This window comes from Mya arenaria, chromosome 5 (genome assembly GCF_026914265.1).
Source record: "Mya arenaria isolate MELC-2E11 chromosome 5, ASM2691426v1".
Classification (NCBI taxonomy): domain Eukaryota; kingdom Metazoa; phylum Mollusca; class Bivalvia; order Myida; family Myidae; genus Mya; species Mya arenaria.
Genome location: NC_069126.1, coordinates 40930929 through 40958355, shown reverse-complemented (window position 1 = coordinate 40958355; position 27427 = coordinate 40930929). Strand labels below are relative to the sequence as shown.

Sequence of the window (27427 nt, the reverse complement as noted above, 5' to 3'; positions counted from 1 at the left end):
GATGGATATAAATCTTTTTGATGCACAAATCCCAATCGGAACTCCTCGGCTAGTATCAAGATATGGCCTATCTCGAAGCTTGCCGGAGATGGCCGAGTTGTTACGATTGGCACAAATTCGTCCAGTTGGTATGCTCATTCGAGGGTATTGTATACCTCGTCTTGTGAAAGTCTCTATTGTTGTTTGACATTTGCTAATATATAGTAAAGGGCATATAACGAGTGCGTGGTGATACAGGAACAAATGGAATTCACGTGAAATCCCCTCGAAAGTGAAATCCACTTAAAACTGATTTATTTTTAACAATTAATAAAAACTATATCAAACATATTGGAATACAGTTTGCTTAATGAAGTGTTTATATTTTAATTTTTAAAGAAATTGATCAAAAATGAAAAAGTTAAAGCAATTTTTCAAAAATTGATTGGAAATTCAAACATAATTATAAAAAATTAAGTGCAATTTAATAAAAATGTGGACTAGTCATACCAATTGGAAATTCAGTTTTGGAGAAGTAAAATTCAATCAGAACTCTTTTTTAAACAAATATTATTTTATTGAACATAAAATCTGGGACCAATAATATAGATATAATGCAATATGCTGCTTTAAGGATTTATATTTGTTTTGTTTTTTTATTGAAATTGGTCAAAAAAGAATTACAGCATTATTTAAAAAAACGATCGAAAATTTAAGTGAAAACCACGTTTGAATAATTAAAATTCACTCATTACCCATTTATTTGATAAAAAACAAAATCATTTTTATTGAACATACATTGGACGATGCTTAATAAAGAATTTATCTTATTGGAATTGGTCAAAAATGTAAGAAAGTAATAGAAATATTTCGAAAAAATGAATGGAATTCGAAGTGAAATCCTATTGTTGAGAAGTCAAATCCACTAAGAATTTACTGTTATGTTCCCAATTTAAAAATGCATATAAAGTAATATCATCATTATCAGGTTAGTGCGTTTTGTTGTGTATGCATAATTGTTTGCTTTTTTCAAGAAAACACAACATCTATACACAGCCAGACCATATGTTTGAAGGCGGACTCAATAATTACTCCCTTTTTGCACCTTATCGGAAGTACCTACTCATTTTTACATGCCTTATTTCTTTTAATTGACACATGGCAGTGAATCCAAAGCATGGTTATACCATCTCGGACCATTGGCTACCCTTGTTATTTATAGGGTTTGAAGCTGAATAGTTTATTATTTCAAAAACAGGCTGAACATGCTGGATCGACTTGATCTACTTTTTATTGTTTACATTTTTACCGCAATGTTTGTCCGTGTACACCAGATATTGTCATTTCACCTAAAACACAGCGGTTACGTTCAACGTATTTTATTTTTTCTTATAAGAAATGTCACTTTTTTCTAACGTTGTTTAATGTTAAGTACACAAGTGGAGATTTCTACCCTAAATGGTCAAAGTGGGTTCGCGGGTAATCCTGGTGATTCAGACAATTATAGAGGGATAACAATATTAAGTTGTTGGGGAAACTGTTTACTTCAGTCATAAATGATAGAATCAATGGCTTTTAAAAAGATTTGAAAACTTGCTAATTGAAGAACAAGCAGGTTTTCGTGCAAAGTATGGTACTGTTGATCATATGTTTACTCTCAAAATATTTGTAGAATCTTACTTATCAAAAACAAACGATTTTACTGTTCATTTATTGACTACCGTAAGGCGTTCGACTGTGTTGACAGAACTGCTTTATGGATGAAGTTACTGAATAATAATATTGCTGGGAAAATTTTGAAAAAGAATATTCAATATATATCAGAAGGCCAAATCTTGTTTAAAAGTTAATGGGGAACTGTCCAATACGTTCAGTAGTACTCATATTTCGCCAATACTTTTTTCACTATTTCTTAATAATGGTCTAGTTTAGTTTATTTCTGTTAGATGTGAAGGTATTTCTCTTTAAACATCTAAAATGTATACATATTTTTTACACAACTGATTTGGATGTTTATATGAGGTTATATCTTTTTCTTGATGCGGTACAGTTATTTTCGCTGAAAGTGAAAATGAATTGCAAATAGCTCTTAATACCATGTTTGAGTATCGTCAGAAATGGCACTTTACTGTAAATTCTGCTAAAACGCAAATTGTATTGTTTTCAAGAGGTATAACAACAAACCTACTGTTTATTATCATAATGTTAAACTTGATGTTGTGGATGATTTTATTTATCTTGGTGTTAAATTTAATTATAATGGTAAGTTCAATGTGACCAAAACACATGTTTGTAATCAAGCAAGAAAAGCAATGTGTTCAGTAATGATTCAAATTAGATTTTGTTTTCTTCCTATAGATATTAAAATACAGGTATTTGATAATTGGTAACTCCTATTTTGTTATATGGAAGCGAGGTATGGGGCTTTGAATAATGATTCTATTATAACTTAATTTCTACTCAAATTCTATAAAATGATACTTAAATTAAATCAATCAACTCCAACTGTTATGGTTCTTGTTGAACTTGGTGTTTACCCTATTTATCTTAAAGTTAGGGGAAGAATGCTCAACTATTTCGTTAGTCTCTTGCAAAGCAGATAAACATTGTCCTGTCCTACATGTATATAAACTTATGTATAATTTGCATATCAATAATGTCTACAGTTGCCCATAAATTGTTAAGGTGGAATGTGTATTAAATAATCTAGGTTTGGCTCTCTCAATCGATAACAAATGTAAATATGTTTATAAGTAAAGTAAAATTGACTTTGCAAGTTCAGTATAAGCATACCTGGTCAAGTGACATTTACACTTTTCCTAAATGTATGAGCTAAGATTATTCAAAACAAAACAGTTGTTTTATGTGTGTACCTAGTTTATAACAGGAGATGTTTGTCAAACATTATGCCCCCCTGATGGCAATGTTGTCAGGATTATTTGGACAATTGAATGAAATATGCATGGACCGAAATGACAGCTGATTTGTCTTGACATTGGATGCCTTTGAGGCAGTTTTAAGATTATGACCATTCAAAGTGTGAGGATATTAGCTACAGTTTTTAATCATGTTCAGATGATGACTGATATTTGCAGATAAAAATGTATCTTCTTCACAGCAAGGAATAAGTAAATATGGCAACATTTTAAAAACGAATATGAGTTATGACCATGACCTTTGACCTCAAAGTTATCACCCAAAAAGTGGCCAAAAGTGGTCATCAAAAACCTAAATGTCAAGTTTGAGGGTCATGGGTGCAGGCATTGTCAAGTTATCAAACAGACAAGCTTTTTGTGTTCAAGGTCACTGTGACCTTTGACCCAATTACCCCTAAAATCAAAAGGGGTCATCTACAGGTCAGGCTCAACCCCCAAGTCACGTTTGAGGGCTATGGGTGAAGGCATTGTCGAGTTATCACTCGAAGAATATTTTCGCATTCAAGGTAACTGTGACCTTGACCTTTGACCCAATGACTTTTAAAATCAATAGGAGTCATCTACTGCCCTGGCCCAGCCTCAAAGTCAAGTTTGATGATCAAAGGTTCAGGCATTGTTGAGATATCACTGGGAGAAGCTTTGTTAACTTTTTTGCGTAAAGGTCAACGTGACCTTGAACTTTGGCCCGGTGACCCCCAAAATCAATAGGGGTCATATACTAGTCAGGGTCAACCTTCATGACAAGTATGATGACCATAGGTCAATATATTGTTCAATTTGCCTTCAAGGTCACTGTGACCTTGACCTTTGACCCGATGACCTCTTAAATCAATAGGGGTCATCTACTGGTCAGGCCAAACCTCCAAGTCAAGTTTGAGGGCCATTGTCGAGTTATCACTAAGACAACCTTTTATTTTCCAAGGTCACTGTGACCTTGAACTTTGGCCCGATGACCCCCAAAATCGGTAGGGTCATCTTCTGGTCAGACCCAACCTCCAAGTCAAGTTTGAGGGCCATGGGTGCAGGCATTGTCGAGTTATCACTCTAAGACAATATTTTATCATTCAAGGTCACTGTGACCTTGTCCTTTGACCCGATGACCTCTTAAATCAATAGGGGTCGTCTACTGGTGGCCCAGCCTCCATGTCAAATTTGTGGGCCGTGGGTGCAGGCGTTATCGAGTTATAAATATGACAACCCTTTATTCTTAAAGGTTACTGCGACCTTGACCTTTGACCCGATGACCCCTAAAATCAAAAAGGGTCATCTACTTGGTCAGGCCCAACCACCACGTACGTCGTGATTGAAGGCCATGGGTGCAGGCATTTATGAGTTATCACTCGGACAACCCATTATCATTCAAGGTCATTGTGACCCTGACCTTTGACCCGTTGACCCCTAAAATCAATAGGGGTCATCTACTGGTGAGGCCCCGCCTCCATGTCAAGTTTGATGACCATGGGTCCAGGCATTGTTAAGTTGGACTCGTGCAAGCTTTAAAATCCTTTTACCATTAAATGTAACTGTGACCTTGACCTTTGACCTGATGACCTCTATAATCAATAGGGGTCATCTACTGGTCATGCCCAACCTTCATTTTAAGTTTGGCGACCAAACGTCCAGGGATTGTTAAGTTATCAGTCGGACGAGCTTTGGTCTACCGACGGACCGACCGACCGACCGATCGACCTACCGACTGACCTACCTACCGACCGATCGACCCACCGACATGTGCAAAGCAATATACCCCTCTTCTTTGAAGGTGGGCATAATTATATGAAGATTTTATTCCGTATAACTTTCAATGTATGTATAAATTATGTAGATGATGTGCATCTGTATAAAAGTTCTGTTAAATCTCAACGCACTTTTATAAAACAAAGCAACTGTCATCTTAACACAAAGCGCTGAATTACTTGATTGAATTACTTGAAATGACGATTGCATTGCATTAAATGAATGACTATTAGCAAGAGATACATGTAAAATTGTGTCACATTAATCCGAACTATAAACCTACAAATAATATCGATAAAGTACAAGTTTAGTGTCAACGTGAATGAAATTTTGGGTCCTGGGTGCCGGCGTTCCCGGGTCCCGGCAGATAAAACTTCCGGTAGTTCATCAACGAAGTTTTCGCGGGCTGTTTAACTTACACGAACATGGAAACGAAAGGACGTCTTGGTGAGGATATTTTTGCGTTGTTTTTTTCTGTATAAAGAAAGGATTTGGTTTACTTTAAGTAATAATTCGTTCCACATACAATTCTTATTCGATTATTAATGTCGTTGTATCCGAAATATTTTATCCGAATTATATTTATGTTGGAAACACATGGTTTAAAGGTTATACACTACTAAATATTTTTCCTGAATGTATATATAAATTATTCTATGGTTCATACCAAATAAAAGTGATTTCTAGTGTTTCACGGCCACAACACGGGCAACACCTTTTAATGCCCCCCTCACTCCCCCCCCCAAAAAAAGATAAAGAAATAAAAAAAAATAATTAATTAAAAAGTATGTCAATATATAGTCTAAAATAATAGACGTGTTATACGGGATTCTTCCAATCCCTAACGTCTAAACGGGAATGTGCAAAAAACGGGGGTGTTTTAAAAATATTGACATTGTTTTAAGTGAAGTATTTTATGGTTGAAATTGATCATAAAGAGTTATATTCATATTTTACCATGTAAGTGAAATGTTATTTTGCACTAAACAAGCATTTAATGCATTAAAACAAGTTGTTTACCTTTCCAATAAAACGAAACTTGACTGACACAGAAAACAATTATGCGAAGGGGAACAACTCGATACAATCGTAATAACTCGGCCTCCTCCGACAAAGCTTCGAGATAGACCTTGTTGCACAATCGTAACAACGCGGCCATGGCCGAAATGTTCTGAGCGATTTAAAACTGTGCCCTGAAGCCTTGCAGGTGCCCTTCATGTATATATCGTTATGTTTTGACAGAATGAAATGAAGAAAAGCCGTCAAACTCATAATTATAAGTTGGATATTTATTTTTTGTGTACGGAACTAATGTCAAATAACATTATCTGGTAATATTTCTTGTTTTTATGATATTTTATAGACGCTATATGCTTTAACCCGGAATCCTGATCGGAACAACTACCCACTTTTGATACTAAACAATTTGTACGTGAAGGATTTGCCATATCAAAAATCTAAAAAAATCCGTCAACGTACAATTATTTGGACTAGTCAATATATGACTATGAGGGAAAAGTGATATCATTTTCTTAAAATACACCTTTGCATACCCCTTATTGTAAGATTTTTTTAGGGAATCACCCCCAAACCACCCCTTGCAATAAGCGAGAAACATTTTGGGTCCATATTTGTTTTAACAAATTTAATTGAATCATGAAAATGGCAGAGGTTACTAAATAGTTATACAGGTTGTTACGGTCAATGTAATTTCACTGAATGTTGGTGCTCAGAATGATTAAAACTTGTCCGGTCATTTGAATATAATCTTAACAACTTAACCTCCCGCTCCTACCCACTCTCTGAGACCAACTAATTAATGACTTACCTGATCATACATATTTAATTACACCATTTTGTTAGCATTGCTGAGTGTGTCAGACAAGACTGGTCTGATTGATTTTGGACGGGACCTGGTTGCCCTTGGTTTTGAGCTGGTTGCCTCTGGGGGCACAGCAAAGGCTCTTAGAGATGCAGGACTGGATTGCAAGTAAGAACCAGAACATGCAGATTTATTTTAATTTGCTGTACAAGTTTGTAATTTTACTAAATTTCGACATTATACTATCGAAAAATAGACCATGACCGTATGTGTGGATTTGATGTTTTGTTTTGTTTGACATTTTAAAATCTACAAACACCTTGATGATTATAGACATTAATAACATCTTGATTTTTCTAAACATTAAGTTCTGATCCAATAGAAAAGACTGCTAGAATGGACTTTTAAGTTAATACAGTGGTTTCTATAGATGAAGTGAATGATTATAATTCAGTTTACTTGTTATTATCTCATTTAGAAAAATCTGGTATGGTAACATGGATGTTCGTGATCATCATCAGTTTACTTCAGCTGTAATCTACCAATTTCAGGGATGTGTCAGACATCACAGGAGCACCAGAGATGCTTGGGGGAAGGGTAAAGACACTGCACCCAGCTGTACATGGAGGTAAAGACAGAGTTGTAGGGTGGGGTTGAGAGGGAGGTCACAAGCTAGGGCGTTTTCTGTTCATTTTGAGTTAAAAATTTACCACTTTGGGAAGAAATTTCTGGCTTTTTTTTGTAAGTTTTGGGATAAAGAACTTGCAAAATAAATTGGGATTTTTTGAGTCTTGTAATAATTGGGGATCTCAAGAATAAAAGTCATCAACAAAATCATCGTTTTGGGCAATATATCTCGGTGAAATTAGTGTATTTAACCATGAATGATACCAAAATGTGCTGATGAATACATTTATAATTGTAAATGAATGAATGTACCAAATAAACTGTTTCGACACTAATACCTTGCGCCTGCTATAAGGGTCCAGTCACTTCCAGTGATAGTTGAGAAGCCAGGCTTTTCATATTTGGCATTAGAAATGTGTCACACATTCTGACCTGTGCAATGGGCAGGAAAGACCTTGATACTTAAAAATGGGAAAGGTTAAGGAGTAAAATTAGGTGAACATTAATTAGGATCCTTAAGAGTTATAGAAGAGTACTACACCCTGTCCTTTTTTGGTAGAACCCTTTTGCCCTACTGGAGTCCAGTATTGGCCCCTTCTGCCATATTAGGTGGTCAAATTATAAGGAGTATGTGAATTGGTGTATTAGTCACTGCATAATAAAAATGCCCATAACTATAGAATTTTAAGATTATATATGCTATTGCGATAATATGCTTGTTTCAGGCATCTTGGCTAGAGCTACAGACTCTGACCAGAAGGACCTTGCTGACCAGGGATTTACCATGATAAGGTTAGTAGCATGGTGTTTCTGGCGAGAGCTACAGACACTGACCAGAAGGACCTTGCTGACCAGGGGTTTACCATGATAAGGTTAGTAGCATGGTGTTTCTGGCTAGAGTGATAGACTCTGACCAGAGGACCTTGCTGACCAGGGATTTACCATGATAAGGTTAGTAGCATGGTGTTTCTGGCTAGAGTGACAGACTCTAACCAGAGGACCTTGCTGACCAGGGATTTACCATGATAAGGTTAGTAGCATGGTGTTTCTGACTAGAGCTACAGACTCTGACTAGAGGACCTTGCTGACCAGGGATTTACCATTTTAAGGTTAGTAGCATGGTGTTCCTGCTAAAGCTACAGACTCTGACCAGAAGGAATGCTGAATGGAATCAATTTGGTATGGCCCAATGGTTAACAGGTGATTCCTATTGAGCATTTTAGAATATTTTTTTGCTATTCAGCAATGATAAAAACTTGAATCGTTCTTGCTTTTTGCCGATGTACAACCTACCACTTCATATTCTCTTCACAGGGTTGTTGCCAACAACTTGTACCCGTTTGCCAAGACGGTTGCCAAGCCAGATGTCTTTGTACCAGAGGCAGTGGAACAGATTGACATTGGTTTGTACAAAAACAATTATCGCAGAAAACTTATCTATAAAAATCCTTTAGATAGCTATTTGTTGAAGCCTCGTTTAAAAAAAAAATATTTTCTTATTTTGTTTAAGGTAAAAAGTTGAGTTATGGCCATAGCTTAGTTGTTGTCAGCATTCTCTCCGCATGTAAAAACTTTGGCCATTACTCTAAAATCATTCAGGTTATATGACAATGTGTACACGGGTTACCAGAGACAGTCATCAAGTGTATAACAAGGTCCATTTATAAGGCCTTAAACAAATGACTTTGTTTCTTGTAACGGACTGACCTTGATTTGCCACTGACTCGAAAGATTTTGCTAAAATTTTTAAAAATAAATATAAATAAATATACCGTATTTCCTCGACTATAAGAAGACCCCTAACTTTGCCCATGAAATCTGGTGTTTTTGTATAGACTCTTTTATAAGACGGGGTCAATTTTTTAAAGCAAATCCAGCACTTGAATTTCTCCAAGTCTGTGGTAATGTTCAAGCTAAAAAGTCATTTATCAACTAAATTTTGTTTATTTGCTTGGAAAACAATCGTCGATTTAATGTCAACTGTGATCTCTAATGTGGAGGTAGTTTAATAATAGAACAACGTTACGCGGGTAAGGATTTATTTAATCTTTTCATACAGCCAAAGGTTCATTCATATTTGTAGTAAACTCAAATATATTGGCCATGATTTGAAGGTTCTCAGGCAAGGATTTTATATTGATTATTATTTTTCCAATTGTATCGTATATATTTTAATTATAAAGGCAGTAAAATGTGTCTCCTGCGATTAAAAATGTGTTTGGACCGATAACAAGCGTTTGTCAATTAGAAGATATCGAGTGTTCATCGTAGCAAAACAAAGCAGATGGTCGATGGATGTGATGTTGTCACTTTTATTGGGCTGTCATCAGCAGACAATAAATCAGTCAGTCGAATACCATATCATAGGTTGAATAGTACTGATTTTGACTGTATTCTTTCTGAATTTCTTATAGACTCGCCTATAAGATGGGCCCCCTACTTTAAGGTTAAAAATCGGGACCCAATTTCCCCATCTTATAGTTGAGGAAATACGGTATTGCATTAAGTTGTGCTTATTCCTTATGACAATGAAAAATGCCCTCTGACAGTTATGAAATATGCATTGTTTAATAAAAACACACCAAAACTTACGTTATGACCAATATTTTTTTGGAATGTTACAGGTAACAAAACTTTTTTATTTAGGCTTAACTGGCATTATAATTGTTGAGTTTTGATAAAAGTGCAAAAACCCAGCAGCATTGCTTGCTTTTGTTCTGGGCCTGTTTTGGTGACTCTTTGAATGAAATAAGCTGTTTAAAATTATTGGATATTAGCACTTACTTTATAAATATTTATATATTTAAAAAAATCATTAAATATATTTTGAAAGGTTTTAATACTTGCGTTATACATATATATATATATATATATATATATATATATATATATATATATATATATATATATATATATATATATATATATATATATATATATATATAAATTTGTATAATTTGACATGTGCTGAATGTACAGAATGTATGAATTATAAGAGTTCTGAATTTTACTTGCCCTTGACTATGCAAAAGACAGTTGGAATTAATAAAAATTGCAAGAGCTGCTGGGTTTAAATAATAAATTGCAAGATAATTTACATGTTATTCTTTTGGCAGAAAACTGCAGAATTAGTAAACATGTTTTCCTTTTTGCAAATGACTGCTGAATTAATAAATTGCATGACTTAAACATGTGTTTTTTTGCATTAGGCTGCTGAATTAAGACTTACATATGCTTATTTTTGAAAAAGGCTAGTGACATGATAAATTGATAATGGTTGGCAATGCAGTACAATAACTTTATTACACAGGGGGTGTAACTCTTCTCAGAGCTGCAGCTAAGAACCATGCCAGAGTTACAGTTCTTTGTGATCCTGCTGATTATAAAAGGTAAAGAAAACTAGTTAAATTTATTAGATCAATTTTAGAATCAAATATCATTTTTCAGCAGTTTTGCAATTTAGGCAATAATAAAACTTATCGTTCTTCATCTTTTCTTTTCAACTTATGCAACTGATGGTAATTTGTTTGTGACTGCTTAACGAATTACATGTTTTTGTTATGCCTTAAAATTCCTCCAACTTTCCGACCTACTCTGGGTTTAACCTTGGTGTTTGGTTTGATTTTCTGGTAGGGTTGTTGCTGAGATGTCAGCCTCTGAAGACAAGGACACGACACTTGAAACCCGCCAGGCTCTTGCTGTCAAAGTAGGACTTTCAAATTTATTATGCCTGTATATTCGAGGGCTTTAAAGTTGTGGGGTTAATTATACATAGGCCTCATCCAAGATGCTATATTTGGATTTTGGTCCTATTTCCACACTGTTTGAATCACAATTTCATTGTTTTGAAAAGAACTAAACTGTTGAGGCAAATTTTCTCAGTGAAAAATGCGACTACCTGCGATATCTACAAAAAGGACTTTAGTTGTCTGCTTCAGTAAACTGAAGGTATCTAAATTGGCTATAATATGAGAAAGAACCGCCACAGCATAATAAAATTTAATAAAGGTACTGGCTACTTTTGATAGCAATTAGGAAAAGATCATTAATTTTTTTTTTTTATAATTATGGTGAAATTATTTATCTAAAAAAAAACAGGCATTCAAATGTGTTAAATTTTTATTTTTCAGGCATTCAACCACACTGCTGAGTATGATGGTATGATATCTGACTATTTCCGGCGTCAGTTTAGCCAGGGTGTATCCCAGATGCCACTGCGCTATGGCATGAACCCACATCAGAAGCCTGCCCAGATTTCCACTACACTCTCTGAGCTGCCTTTAAAAGGTAGATAATGTGATGCATAAAGGTTACATAATACCATTATCTGATGATGGCCCAGTTTTGACATTTTTTTACATTCCCTAAACTGTGTAGTTCAGTTTTGTCAAAGGTTTGTTTTGTATGAAATATTGCATGTACATAGTACCATTTTCTGATAACTAGCTGTCCCTGCATGGGTTTATAACATAAACATCCATCAGAAAAAAGCTAAGATTTTCATTTCATGATTCAAGCTGCCTTTAAATCTGGGGTTTGCATTGATGATGACCCAGCATCTGATGCTGTTATCTGTTAGAGATGTACTATTACTCCCAAATAAGATTGACCACAATTCATTCATTTGTTTTAATTTACTGAAAAGGATGAATAAATATCGAAAACAATGTTTCTTATGAAGGATACCTTGCTTAATTTCAAAGAAAGGTGCCTAAAACTTGGTATTTCTCGGTTTCGGTACTGGAAATCTTTTAGCACTCGCCAATCATTTAATATTTTTGCGTTTTCAGTCATTAAATACACGGGTACAATCTTGTTATCAGTATTTAATATGTTTCATAAATGCATTATTTAATAAATAGTTAATTATGTTTGTTATACATTTGTTTGTATTGATTTTAAATATCAGTGCACTTTAAACCTCTGTAACATGGCATGGAGGAAACTTTCCCAGATATGCAATATAAAACCTTAGCTGTGCAGAATTGAACGTGCTAGAACTTTGCTTTAAAGATTATACTTGTACAATAATTTTTTGCACTACTCGTAATTGAGAGAAATCAACAATAAATGTAATGGATTCCTTTACAGTACTGAATGGGTCCCCTGGTTTTATAAATCTGCTAGACGCCCTGAATGGCTGGCAACTCGTGCGTGAACTGAGGTCAGCTTGTGGGTCTCCAGCGGCAACCTCATTCAAACATGTCAGTCCTGCAGGTAATGTTGCTGTTATATGATTGTTTTACATTTTAGCTATCTGATTGCTTTCAAAAAGAAAAAGATTGATGGTTCATTTGATGTATCGGTAATTCCAAGTTTTGTCTTCAAAGGGCTAAAAACCATTGAATATTCGCCACAATTATTGAGATGGCAAACAGTGTTTCTCATTCAGTATGTTTGTTTCTTGAATAAATAAGTTAACTCAAACTCGTAAACTTGAAAAAAATGTAGAGGGCTAGAGTGGTCTAGGGGTGAAGTGCTCGCCTCTCACCCAATCAAGGTCTTTGTTCCATCCCATCCAGGGGTAAGATCTCTTGGCTTCTGAAAAAGGACTATAGTACTGGTTTCTACCAAGGAAATACAAGAAAAAGTGTTTCATATCAACTTTATAACTGTCAATCAAGCAAAAATAAATTGGGTTAAACGTAATAATGGTTTAATGATTTAATGAATCAGTATGTTATAACAAAAAGATTAAAGGTTGTCATTTTAATTAACATCCAGCTGTTGCTCATTATTACTCCAGGAGCGGCAGTCGGGGGCCAGGGGATGTCTGAGGAGGATCGTAAAGTGTGCATGGTCGACGACCTGGGAGATTTGTCTCCCTTGGCAGAGGCCTATGCCCGCGCACGTGGTCAGTGTTTGTTATCATTGGTGTTGGAAAACATTTATGTAAGGTGGTTAGCCTACTGAATGCCGGCCTAATGTCTTAAAGTGTGCATTGTCGATGACCTTGGAGAGTTGTCTTCCTTGGCAGAGGCCTTATATGCCAGCGCACGTGATAAGTGTTTATCATTGATGTGGACAATCATTTGGGTAGGGTGGTTAGCCTACTGTATGTCGGCTTGTAAAGTGTGCTTGGTGGATGATCTTGGAGATTTGTCTCCCTATTAACTGGCTCATGCTCACGACTGAGGTAGGTGTTGTTATCTTTCTAATGTCAGGAAGTTTTTGGTGCAGAAAAAAATTGACGGATCAGTGAAAGCTTTTGACAATAATGGTTTAAAGTACTTTGGAGATTTGTTTCTTATCAGAGAGGACATCGCCTTAGCTTGAGATGTGTGTTCTTGATGTCAAGTGTTATGCTATGACCAAAGTTTACCTTAAATCATTTGAGTTGCCATAAGTTGAAGTTTATCTTGCCTTTCTTTACATTTCTATCTCTGTCGATGTTGTGTAGGATGGCCCATGGATGGATGGGATGAATACTTGAATTCTTAATTGATACAAAAATCAAGTTGTGATAAGGGTCAAAAGTTAATTCTGACTACCATAAAAAAGTGTTTAATGTATGTTGCTTTTCGAACATTACAAAATTAATAATGCAGGCTTTTGGCTGTAGGAAGACAACAATTTAAGACAAACCCCAAGCAGTGTTTTTCTTTCCGACCAATTTAGGGCTGAAGTTATGCCCCATTTCTAATACCAAAACATACTTTTTTTCTAAATGTGTCAATAAAACTCCCAATATCATTGTTTTTTTGTTGTTGTTTTTAGTTCATCAATAGATTAGACAACAAAACCATTTTGAATGGTAGAGTTGGTGTTGTCTAAGTAAACAAACTTGATCACATTGATTTTTATGCCCCCTTTTGAAAAAAGTGGGGTATATTGTTTTGCACATGTCGGTCGGTCGGTCGGTCGGTCGGTCTGTCTGTCTGTCTGTCTGTCGGTCGGTCGGAATACCAAATGGTTTCCGATCAATAACTTGAGAACGCTTTGACCGAGGGACCTCATACTTGGTATGTGTATTGGTCATCACCAGCAGATGAACCCTATTGATTTTGAGGTCAGTGGGTCAAAGGTCAAGGTCAGTGTGACCTTTACATGAAAAACGGTTTCCGATCAATAACTTGAGAACGCTTTGACCCAGGAACCTCATACTTGGTAGGTGTATTGGTCATGACCAGCAGATGAACCCTATTGATTTTGAGGTCAGTGGGTCAAAGGTCAAGGTCAGTGTGACCTTAACATGAAAAACGGTTTCCGATCAATAACTTGAGAACGCTTTGACCCAGGGACCTCATACTAGGTAGGCTTATTGGTCATGACCAGCAGATGAACCCTATTGATTTTGAGGTCAGTGGGTCAAAGGTCAAGGTCAGTGTGACTGTAAGCTGAAAAAAGGTTTTCTGATTGTCCATATTTTATTTAAGTGTCCAAATCCTACTAACAATTTGGCTCCCAAGGGGGCATAAATGTTTCACTAACATCTCTTGTTATTTATTTATTTTAACAGCATTTTTGTTTATCTTTAGGCAAAAGTTTGGACAAAATTGGGCAATTTTCACTATATATATCAAAAGGTGTCAAGCCCCCATTCCAGAAATCTTGGAAAAATCACTGCAATTCCTTGCCATACTAGTTCTTGCTTGTATTTATTAAGATATATATACCGGTAATGATCAATTGAAAGCAATTTTTTGTCCGTGTATTACTTTTCCAAGAATAAGACATGTCTCTCTGTTCGTTTTGCAGGGGCTGATAGAATGTCCTCTTTCGGTGATTTCATCTCTTTGTCTGATGAATGTGATGTTGACACAGCTAGAATTATCTCCCGTGAAGTGTCGGATGGAGTTATTGCCCCTGGATATCAACCAGAAGCCTTGGAGATCCTCAAGAAGAAGAAAAATGGCGGCTACTGCGTTCTTCAGGTTGGTAAATAATTAAAAAAAGACAAGGTACAGGTATTGTGATAGCCTTGGTGTCAGTGTTGTCTTGCAAACACTTTAACTTGGCCATAACTCGAAAACCATTCAGGATATTGAAATGGAACTTGGTTAGAATGTTGCCAGATATGCACATGTATATTAAGGCCCATAATTCAGGCTTTGATAATTACAGTACACTCAACGAGTTAGACCCACTTTCCGTTTCCCTCCGCGGATTTTTGCTATTGCGGACAACAAAATGATTTTATCGACTGTCCGCGTTCCTCGGAGTTTGAATTTAAGGCCCTCGGAGGGTGATCAGTCGACCGAAGAATAACGAACTCGGTGTTCCTCGGAGGGGTTAACTCCGCGAAACTCTGCGGACACTAGATAAGAATCTACGCTAAAGTTATATTTATTTTATTAAAATTTTCTACCAATTACGACGGCTCCAGTAAATTGCTATTATTCTTTTTCCTCTGCCCGTTTTCCATTAATTTAGCTTACCACAAGAATGCAGTCGTATTTCACACACATGCATCTTACAGGGATGATAAAATTCCGGATTAATCCGGACTTCCGGATTTAAGGCCTCACGGATCGATTTTGAGATTAATGTAAATCCGTTAAGTTTTTCCTAGGGGGGGAGGGGTACAGGGAGCGATTCGAGCTCAGTTCGAACAATATGGGTACGAAAGGTGAGTTTTCCGGAAGTGTAAAGCCGGAAATTAACGAACCTAATTACGTCTTGGCAATCGAGCTATATGATTGGTTAAGATAGCATCCGGTGATTACGGAAATTACCGATGGGACTAGAAGACAGTATCCGGATATGACAGACGACGAAGACGAATAAACGGGTTATTGGAAAATTGGGAAAAAAAAAGACCACCACCAACTTCTAAAAACATCGATTCGTCGATTTTAAGGGTATATTTGCCATTTATTTTTAAGAGAAATTCCCGAAACGTTTCTTTTTGAGTTAATAGAAATTGATCAAACTGAGGATGAATTTTGCGTATGTAGCATTATTTCGGACATCCCGATTCGGATTGTGTCATAATAATCGATTTTTATTTTACAAATTTTATTTGGCCGATTGAAGTTTAGGCTTTAAACCGTTTTTTTTTTTTATTATTCTCATAATGTTTGAAGCATTGTTCTCAATAAGAAGTGGCTGTTGACCGTAATGGGAGGTTCAAATGAAAATTGGTTTGGTTCAAATTTAAAAAAAAAAAAAAAAATATTTTGTAGTAGCAATATATATTACGTAGAGGCAGTCATTTTATTTTCTATTTGAGACAGTTCAACAAAACTTCTTGAGGACCCAGTTTGAGTGAGATTTAAATTCGTTGTAATTTGTATTTCCAGGTATGTTTACCTGTATGGTTACAAAAGTCAGGGATGAACAGACACCTCAGCCAGTGCATCCAGTTGTTCCTGTCAATGATTGACAATTCAATCCAGAGGCCATGATACTTGGATTTATGGCTGAACATGCTCCCTGGCAACGCAGTAGTGTGTCTTACTTAAGACACTTGCCAAAGATACAAAAAGCTCTCAGCGAATTAGAATTCAAAGGTGTACAGCATCATACAAGATGACTTACGGAGTGGCTAGCCATTTCAATGATGAACATGTGGAGGAGTTAATGGATCTCGGTTTTGTTTCAACTAAGACAAGTCAACAAACACAAACACTGAGAAAATTGTTGCAGCTATTTTTCTGGCATAGAATAAGAAATAGTGTTGAGACATTTGGCCTCCTTAAAAATCACAAGGGCTAATTCTGAATCAATTTTCATAGAATTTGAAAGCCTGTTTGAGAGACTTGAACTGCTGTGGGACAATCTAGTTTGTGTGCTACTGGACTCATGTAACACCATGAGGGGAAAAAATCTGGCTTGGGGACCAGAATACATCAAAGTCCACCATGTCCACAACGGCTACGCTGCCAAAGCATTTAAGTCCCGTTTGGATATTACTTGTAATAATATATATAATAATTAATAACATTGTATTCTCATCAAATGTGCAGAAAATGGAATGAATACTCTTATGATACATAAAAATTGAATAAATAATACTTTTACAATAAACATTTGCAAGCATGATAATTGATATGTTGTTCATTATTATAAATCAAACATCCCACAGTGTATACTGTTCATACACAGGCATTTGATCATAGCCAGTTGAGTTTTATGGGAAGTCGACAACTGAACCAAAATGTCAGGTACATGTCTAATGCCTGTGACTTCAGGTAAAAAAAGAGTAAATTTAACTTTGTTTGAAGACAACTGTGTTAAACTTCACTGCTAAGATTCCTGATAATTGTTCTGATTGTGGATGTCTCCTGTTGAACATAATTTTATCTACCAGACCGAAAGATGTACTCCTTGAACACTATTCTAAGGCAAAAAAGGGTATTAGAATCCCTGAAATACGGAATGTCCCCCCACCAGGGCTTTGCCCTGGACCCATCGGGGGCCTTTAGCGGCCCCCTGAACCCCACGCAGACATTTTCAGGATTGGCAACTTGGCTCTGTTATCATCCCTGATCTTATAAACGTGTTTTTGCTAATGACTGATAACCATATTTCTTCCGAGAAATTCTAGGTTACACATTTTCGGAAAATCAGAAGGTCAAACACGCGTTCCAAGTTCACAGCGCATGGTTTTGAAGGCCTTCTTGCCTCGTTTTCTGTGGAAAATTCCATGAAACGTCATAGCTATTTTTAACCACCAATAATAAATAGTATATTCTACATTGTATTGATCACGCGCTTGACGTCAGAGGTCATGGTTCAGAATCGTGTAAATAGTCGGCTGCTTTATGATGCAATAACTTAGTGGATATACTTTAATGATTCAATGTTTATAATTCAAGACAATATTCAATTGGCGTTTACGGACACAAATACAAATTAAACGTTGGTACATGTAAGAATCTTTTATGCTTAACAATGTGCATAAGCATAATAATAAATAACTTTTAAACAAGAATGATTTCTTGCTTATCTGAGTAGACTCTGAGTTACGCCGCGGGATCATAAAATCGGACGATTCTCAACTCTATCATTCATATTAAACTTGGCGGTAAGCCAGCCACTCGGAGGAACTCGGGGGAATTTTAGCGAGGGCAACAGTTTTACCCTCGGAGGAAACCCGCGATCACCGACTTTATCCCTCGGAGTGAGCGAGGAAAGTGGGTCTAACTCGTTGAGTGTACTGTATGACCCTTTACAGACTGGCATTGGCACATTCTTACCGGGGCTCTTATTGATTTCTACCTCGACTATTTGAATAATGAGGATAGCTATTCTACTCACTCAAGCATAGGCGTTGGCATCACACCTTAAGGCTTTTCACCTTTAAGTCATTATATCTGACAGCAAATACACCGTGGATTGCATTGAATTTTTGACAGATATGTGTTCTCAACTATCTAACCTACTTTCTTTATTAAATAAGATATATAGAATAAAATGCAAATTATAGGCCTTTACTATTGAACTTGGAAATTCTGGTTAAGGTTTTGCATGTAAGCACACGTCTATCTATATATTAATATCTCAACAACTACTTGATGTATTACATTTAGACTTTATACAATGGTACTGAACCGTCCAACCTACTTAAGGAACCAAGTAAGATACCCTTATTTTACATATAGTGCTTGTTATGTTAATTGATCTGGAAGTTTTAGCCATTGGAGATGGGAACATAGACCCTGTTTGCCCTTCAAATTGATAGTGTTTGACCTCACAACAACACTAAAGCACTGTTAGAAATGAAGAATGAAACAAACTATTACATGTTGGTATACATTTTCTGTTTCTTAGATTGACCCGGAGTACGAGCCCCCACAGGTGGAGACAAGGACCTTGTTCGGCCTCCAGATGTCTCAGACTCGCAACAACGCCAATATCAACAAGCTCGTCTTCAAGAACGTTGTGACTGCAAACACTGATGTGAGTTATGCAGAAAATATTGTTGCTTATCAAATATGAATAAAAAATAATCTTATCTTGGAAATTTTGTTTCAAAATACCTTTGTTGCAAATTTTAGACATTAAGTGATTTGGGGAATTACATGTACTAACTTCTGCATCCTATGCCAGTTTTTTAGCTCGACTATTCGAAGAATAAGGAGAGCTATACTACTCACCCAAGGGTCGGCGTTGGCGGCGGCGTCACCCCTTGGTTAAGGTTTTGCGTGCAAGCACACATATGATAATATCTCAGCAACTACTTGATGTATTGCATTGAGACTTATACAATGGTATTCAACCATCCAACCTACTTAATTAATCAAGTTTGATAACTCTACTTTGCATTTAATGCCAATAATAGGCCTTTTATTATTTGACTTAGAAATTTTGGTTAAGGTTTTGCGGCAAGCACACATAGGTTAATATCTCAGCAACTACTTGAAGTATTGCATTGAGACTTTATACAATGGTACTCAACCATCCATCCTACTTAATTAACCAAGTTTGATAACTCTACTTTGCATTTAATGCCAATAATAGGCCTTTATTATTTAACTTAGAAATTCTGGTTAAGGTTTTGCGTGCAAGCACACATAGGTTAATATCTCAGCAACTCCTTGGGGTATTGCATTGAGACTTGATACAATGGTACTCAACCATCCAACCTACTCAATTAATCAAGTTAGATAACTCTAGTTTGCATTTAATGCCAATAATAGGCCTTTATTATTTGACTTAGAAATTCTGGTTAAGGGTTTGCGTGCAAGCACACATAGGTTAATATCTCAGCAACTGCTTAAGGTATTGCATTGAGACTTGATACAATGGTACTCAACCATCCAACCTACTTAATTTACCAAGTTAGATAACTCTAGTTTGCATTTAATGCATATAATTGCCCTTTATTATTCGACTCAGAAATTCTGGTTAAGGTTTTGCATGTAAGCACACATAGGTTAATATCTCAGCAACTACTGGATGAATTGCATTGAGACTTTATAAAATGGTACTCAACAATCCAATCTACTTAAATAACCAAGTAAGATAACTCTAGTTTGCATTATATTCAAATAATGGCCCCTTTTTTATTCAACAAAGAAATTCTGGTTAAGGTTTGCATGTAACCACTTTTAAGTCAATGCTTCAGCAAATACATCATGTATTGCATTGAAACTTTACACACAGGCGCCCAACCATTTAACCTTCTTATTTAATCAAGTAAGATAACTCTATCTTTCATATTATATAATTTTTGCCCCTTTATTATGCGACTTAGAAATTCTGGTTAAGGTCTTGCATGTTAGCAGGCATATGATAATATCTCAGCAACTACTTGATGTATTGCATTGAGACTTATACAATGGTATTCAACCACCCAACCTAATTGAATAATCAAGTTAGATAACTGTGTTTTGCAAAAAATGGCCCTTTATTATTAAACTTAAAAATTCTGGTTAAAATTTTGCATGTAACCACATTTATGTTAATATCTCCGCACATCATGTATTGCATTGAAATCTAATCTAACAGTGATCCATGCATGTTTTGCCAAAACTTTTCAATCCTTACACTGAAAAGCGGCGGAATATTCAAGCGCTGTCTCTGTGACAGCTCTTGTTTTGTTTTTACTTTGTTAATTCGGTCAGTGTCTTTCTAGTCAAAATGCCAAATTTTTTGAATTAAACCAGTGTTTTGGTAGGGGTCACAAGGAGCAAAACCCTCGTTAGTTTAAGCTCCTGTATTTGAACCATTTTAAGAGCCTTAGATTGCTTTTAAGCATATCTGTACTAGTTGTTAACTAGAGTTAAAAGAAGGGGATGGGAATTTTGAGCCTTTTATTGTTGAAAAAAGAATAATTCTGGTCCCATTTTCAGTCAGAAAAAAACGCTGCATGTTTCACTTGTTACTGTAGTTCTCAAATATGTATGCCATTCTAATAAACCATTGTCATTAGGTAGGGGAGAAGGCTGTTCGAGACCTGATCGTTGCCAGTATCACCCTCAAATACACACAGTCCAACTCTGTCTGCTACGCCAAGAATGGACAGGTACGTCTTGACTTCAAGTTGAAAGTCTCAACATTGAATTTAATGTCTGAAGAATCCTTTGAAGGATTGCCATACCTAGCAGGGATTTCCATTAGTAGTACCTCACTTGTAAATCTCTCCTAAATTCTGTAAGCTCAAACCTTCCTAAGCGGATACTTGATGAAATGGCCCTAAGGGTTATTTGTTTTCACATCCAGCATCTTGCAATTTTCATATTTCAATATCAGTATTTGTATAAAGAACATGTATTTGTAGGTGATTGGTATTGGAGCAGGGCAGCAGTCTCGTATCCACTGCACCAGACTGGCAGGGGACAAGGCCAACAACTGGTCAGTCATCTTGTATTTATAGAATGTCTTTTGGGGTTTTTCCCTTAAAAAGTTGAGGTATTTCTAAAGCCATAGTGTTATCATTATCATACCTAGCCATAACTTGGTAAACAGTTCAAGGTATTCACATGTAACTTAAAACTAGGGATGCAAACGAATATTCGATTGAAAGTTTGATATTCGAATGTTAAAATTGGTATTCGAATATTCGATGTCTTTTTGTTTGATATAAAAGTAAACCTTTTGTCTACAACTGTGTTGTTGTGTATATTATTTTGTCTTGTTTTTACAATGATTGATCCCTAATGCCAGGGGCATGAAAGCTATGACACTATACACGTGTCACATGTTAATAAGGGACATATCGTCGACGACTATAAACAGTACCCAAAAACTGGCTATTAGACAAGTGACATCAAACAAGTTTCAATTATTTTCGGTAAACTTTAATGACCATGCCAATAAAGGATATACGGAATAAGCAATAAAAGTGGTGTCATGGCTGCCAATTTAGCTGTGCAATATAGCTCAAATCGCTGTAATGATATGAATGACATGTGCTAGTTATGTGCTCTTAACTGTTTTCCATGTTTCAAAATATCGTTCGTAATTTGAAATGTAACTGCATAGAATATTGTTTTATGATATTGTTGTACAATAGTTGAGTTAAAATTCAGGGTTATTTTCGTTTTATTATTAAACTAATTCAAAAATAGGTTTGAATTTTCCATTGTTGTATTTAGTAGAGATCAATCCCAGAATGAGGCTGCTCGTCCTACGGAAAGACCCTCCATTGGTGATCACAACATTTGACTGGGAATTTTCGATCATGGCATTTTTTACAAATACGAATGCTGATAAAATGAAATTAATTTGGGTTTTTATTTGTTTAAAATATTTATGCCCCCTTTTGAAAAAAGTGGGGTATATTGTTTTGCACATGTCGGTCGGTCTGTCTGTCTGTCTGTCTGTCTGTCTGTCTGTCTGTCGGTCGGTCGGAATACCAAATGGTTTCCGATCAATAACTTGAGAACGCTTTGACCGAGGGACCTCATACTTGGTATGTGTATTGGTCATCACCAGCAGATGAACCCTATTGATTTTGAGGTCAGTGGGTCAAAGGTCAAGGTCAGTGTGACCTTTACATGAAAAACGGTTTCCGATCAATAACTTGAGAACGCTTTGACCCAGGAACCTCATACTTGGTATGTGTATTGGTCATCACCAGCAGATGAACCCTATTGATTTTGAGGTCAGTGGGTCAAAGGTCAAGGTCAGTGTGACCTTAACATGAAAAACGGTTTCCGATCAATAACTTGAGAACGCTTTGACCCAGGAACCTCATACTTGGTAGGTGTATTGGTCATGACCAGCAGATGAACCCTATTGATTTTGAGGTCAGTGGGTCAAAGGTCAAGGTCAGTGTGACCTTAACATGAAAAACGGTTTCCGATCAATAACTTGAGAACGCTTTGACCCAGGGACCTCATACTAGGTAGGCTTATTGGTCATGACCAGCAGATGAACCCTATTGATTTTGAGGTCAGTGGGTCAAAGGTCAAGGTCAGTGTGACTGTAAGCTGAAAAAAGGTTTTCTGATTGTCCATATTTTATTTTCTTATATAGTAGACAGTAGAAATTTATATGTCACTAAATGCATGAGTTGAAGTATCAGTTTTCAGTGAACATCTAGTTTAATTATGCCCCCCTTCGAAGCAGAGGGGTTATATAATTGCTTTGCACATGTCGGTCGGTCTGTTGGAAGACCAAAGCTTGTCCGAGTGATAACTCAACAATTCCCGGACCTATGGTCATCAAACTTGACATGAAGATTAGGTATGACCAGTAGATGACCTGCCTCATATGCATCCAATGACAAATCAGCTGTCATTTCAGTCCATGCATATTTCATTCAATTGTCCAAATATTTCTGGCAACTTGGCGCTCAGGGGGCATAATGTTTGACAAACATCTCTTGTTTGCTTTTTGTTGGATTTATTTTCTGTAAATGGGAAATTTCAGAGGCTTATTTAAGGAAAAATCAGGGTCCATCGCGTGTGCCGCTATTGCAAAAGCCCTGGCTATAAATGTAGCGAGTAACAATAGTAGTTTACTACATTTCTTAAATATTCATTTTGGTAATCGAATATTCAATCGAAAGAATTACCGAATATTTGAATATCAATTTTTCCATTCGTTTGCATCCCTACTTAAAACACATGTTACCCATGACAGTTACTCTGGCCTTAGTTTAAATTTTTTTGAGCTTGGACCTAATTTGTTGAACGAGCTTAAGTTCGTTAATTATGCAACAGAGTCGAGCTTAGCTTACTACTTTCGTTTTTGTATAAATTAAGTATTTTTATTTGAAATTGTGCGAGACTTTTGAAGGAAATAGTTTAAAAAAAAAAAGACTCCTTCTTATGAAGTAATATCAAGTATCACCAATAAATTTTGCTAGATGAAAAAAGATAAATAAAACTGTTATTATATGATAGAAATTGAACATGGATATAAGGTATATAAATCCTTTTACTGGTTCAACCACTCGAGTGTTTATCCTGAAATGTTGCTCTTAGTAATTAAGTCTGTTGACTTTAAACCCAAATGTTCTTGAAATGCTTTGTTTCAGGTGGCTGAGACAGCATCCCAAGGTTATGAGCATGAAGTTCAAGCCAGGAACCAAGAGAGCAGAGATGGCCAACGCCATTGACCAGTATGTGCTGGGAACCGTGGGAGTGGTGAGTGCAAGAAACAGAAATTGTGGGCTTGATGCAAAAAAAGGTCTATCGCAAACAAAAATATTCACCAAATTTACCTCAGTGTGCTGCAAATCCACAGGATAAAAATAGTATTTGACCTAGCTAGCTGGTATTTTTCTCACTTGAAAAAAAGCCTAGGACTGATGTTGTTACTGCTTTAGGTTTTGTTGTTGTCAGCAGCTGCTGCTGTGTTGTCATTGTGCAAAAAAACTTTAATATTGGCATTGAAAAGAGTGTTGAAGCTTTTTATATGAACCTTGTAATACATGTGTTTACAATGACAATATGCACATGTAAATTTGGCAGAAATGTTTGTTGAGCTATGCATCTTGGACAAAGAAATGCTTATGAGGATTGGCAATTTTTTTGTTTTAAATAGAAGAGGATCCTAAATTCATTATGACCTTACATACCAAACTCTTGTGTCCAAACTTTTTGACTTATTAATTTCTGTACACATAGTGAAATTAAAATTATTGTAAACCCATTTTCTTTATCAGGATACGGACCGTGCCAGCTGGGAGAGTGTGTTTGAAGAAGTCCCCGCAACTCTGTCTCCAGTGAGGAAACACTTCTCTGATCTGATTAACAAATATTGTAGAATGCTTCATTTATTATGTATTATTTCATGAATTATTTGTTTCCGGCAGTTGTCAAGGTTTTAAAATTTCCAATGCCATTATTTTATCATTGACAAATTGAACATTTCTCTAGACAATAAAACAATCAACAGAAGTTTCCTAAAAGACCGTCTTACATTATCATAATATAAACAGTTAGCACGAAATAATTTGAGTGGCGATGGAATTAATGAATGGTATTCCATTGCAGGCCGAGCGTTCTGAGTGGGTTTCCCGACTTAAGGGTGTGTCTCTCAGCTCTGATGCGTTCTTCCCGTTCCGTGACAACATTGACAGGGCCGTACAGGTATGATCTCCATCAGGCATTGATGGCACTGTTCACTTACTGAACCAAACATATTTACCTCTCTATAATCATAATTTATTTCTTTCTTCTTTTTTCTTTGAGCTACTCTCAGAACTCAAACAATTATAACGGTGTAAATCTGTAGCTTATTGTGTATGTTAGATTTAAGTAGCATATAATTGAGACATTCTTTTGGATCTAGTATAAAAACAGACATTGAATATACTTAAATTAAACTTCACAAGTTCTCTGTTTTTCAACAAATTTCTAGAGTGGTGTAGAGTACATCGCTGCACCGGGAGGATCCACTAACGATGCAGGGGTGACAAAAGCCTGTGATGATCATGGAATCTCCCTAATCCACACCGACATCAGACTCTTCCATCACTAAAATATGGGAGAGTCCATTTTTGATGCCAGGGTGACCAAAGCTCATGATCTCTTGGAACTTCCCTTGCTGAATTGGATATATGACTTTTTAAAAACCAGAATTGATAATACTCATGTAGTTGTTTTTCTAGTTCATTGTTACAAATGTTAGCCTTAAATATGCATGATAATCATCTGTTCAGCATTAAAGGCCAGTGTTGAGATTTGCATAATAATTGAATGTTTTCTTTATATGATTTGTTATTGTTCGAGGATTTTTCATTGCAAAAATTGTTCATTTTTTCAGTGCCATATCCTGTTTAGTGCATATAGATCTCATGTTAATTGAAATTACCCATGTTAAACTTGTTTTTCTTTCGTTATATTGATCTCTTTTCCATAGTGTTCAAAACATAATTGATTATAATATTTACTTATGACTTGACATGAACAAGTTTGTCTTTAAAGTTTATAGTTATTATCTCCTTATCATGTAGATGTCATAATATTATGGTTAAACCATATGAAATTTGTAACAAATTTCTTACATATTTTAGAATAAAATTCAAAGCTGGTGTTATTTGTTGTTTGGTAGAAGATATTTTTGCAAATGCCAATATTCTTAAACTTGAGGTTGCTGAAGCATGTCAGCTGACCCAAATTTCTTGAAACATCTCAAGTCCCTTATAACATGAAACAGGGTCAAACTCGGCACACTAGATTTAGTACAACTTTTTAATTATGTAGAAATTGTGTAATATTCTTCTTTTTTTAAGAGTTTTAAGGCTTTTAAAGGAAATAATATTCTTTCAAAAAGATAAATTACTGTTTTGTGTTATAAAATCATATTTAAGTAAGTTATATTGCTAAATGAAATAAGATACTTATTACTTTTTTTTGTTGTTGAGAAATTGGTGCTTGACAATGCTAGGGCCATAACTCTTGATTTACTACAATCACCTTGCTGGTTTTTAAGCTCATATGTGCAACCAGTTGTATTGAACTGGTTAATTCTTTGATTTGGTCAAAGTTCGCAAAATTGTTTATTGACTGGTCTATAGTGAATATCGACTTATTTAAATGTGCAAATTAACCAAAAGATAACCTGCTGACAATTTATCAATAATTGTTGCTTGCACACCCTTATCCAGATAATACCTTAGAACTACTAAAGCTACTCCAGGCAAACTACTTATGGTTCTTGTCCAGGCAAAACTACTAATAGTGCTTGTCCAGGCAAAACTACTAATGAGTCTTGTCCAGGCAAAACTACTAATGGTTCTTGTCCAGGCGAAACTACTAATAGTGCTTGTCCAGGCGAAACTACTAATGGTTCTTGTCCAGGCGAAACTACTAATGGCTCTTGTCCGGGCAAAACTACTAATAGTGCTTGTCCAGGCGAAACTACTAATAGTGCTTGTCCAGGCGAAACTACTAATGGTTCTTGTCCAGGCAAAACTACTAATGAGTCTTGTCCAGGCAAAACTACTAATGAGTCTTGTCCAGGCAAAACTACTAATGGTTCTTGTCCAGGCAAAAATACTAATGGTTCTTGTCCAGGCAAAACTACTAATGGCTCTTGTCCAGGCAAAACTACTAATGGTTCTTGTCCAGGCAAAACTACTAATGGTTCTTGTCCAGGCAAAACTACTAATGGTTCTTGTCCAGGCAAAACTACTAATGGTTCTTGTCCAGGCAAAACTACTAATGAGTCTTGTCCAGGCAAAACTACTAATGGTTCTTGTCCAGGCAAAACTACTAATGAGTCTTGTCCAGGCAAAACTACTAATGGTTCTTGTCCAGGCAAAACTACTAATGAGTCTTGTCCAGGCAAAACTACTAATGGTTCTTGTCCAGGCGAAACTACTAATGGTTCTTGTCCAGGCGAAACTACTAATAGTGCTTGTCCAGGCGAAACTACTAATGGTTCTTGTCCAGGCGAAACTACTAATGGCTCATGTCCGGGCAAAACTACTAATAGTGCTTGTCCAGGCGAAACTACTAATGGTTCTTGTCAGGGCGAAACT

At 36.1% G+C, this 27427-nt stretch overlaps 1 protein-coding gene across 2 annotated transcripts; it reads left to right on the top strand.

Moving 5' to 3' along the window:
- Positions 1 to 5025: 5025 nt before the first annotated feature.
- LOC128236119 (bifunctional purine biosynthesis protein ATIC-like) lies at positions 5026 to 25975 on the top strand. 2 transcript variants are annotated; one of them, XM_052950976.1, is made up of 18 exons: positions 5026 to 5099; positions 6516 to 6642; positions 7026 to 7102; positions 7827 to 7893; positions 8416 to 8504; positions 10412 to 10490; positions 10735 to 10807; positions 11232 to 11388; positions 12193 to 12318; positions 12848 to 12955; positions 14800 to 14975; positions 18817 to 18945; positions 20921 to 21013; positions 21269 to 21342; positions 23975 to 24083; positions 24605 to 24664; positions 24936 to 25031; positions 25303 to 25975. In XM_052950976.1, exons 1-18 carry the CDS (start codon positions 5078 to 5080, stop codon positions 25420 to 25422), a joined length of 1782 nt encoding a protein of 593 aa, XP_052806936.1. In that variant the 5' UTR covers positions 5026 to 5077; the 3' UTR covers positions 25423 to 25975. The 2 variants fall into 2 exon arrangements, with proteins under 2 accessions (XP_052806936.1, XP_052806937.1); XM_052950977.1 differs by lacking the exons at positions 5026 to 5099; positions 6516 to 6642; positions 7026 to 7102; positions 7827 to 7893 and adding an exon at positions 8104 to 8131.
- Positions 25976 to 27427: the final 1452 nt, after the last annotated feature.

Bases quoted from the DNA above. Each gene is read 5' to 3' on its own strand.
- LOC128236119 (XM_052950976.1), top strand. From the start codon at position 5,078: ATGGAAACGAAAGGACGTCTTG. The intron at 18,946-20,920 runs GTGAGTTATGCA...CATTGTCATTAG, and splicing joins TTGTGACTGCAAACACTGAT to GTAGGGGAGAAGGCTGTTCG. The intron at 21,014-21,268 runs GTACGTCTTGAC...ATGTATTTGTAG, and splicing joins GCTACGCCAAGAATGGACAG to GTGATTGGTATTGGAGCAGG.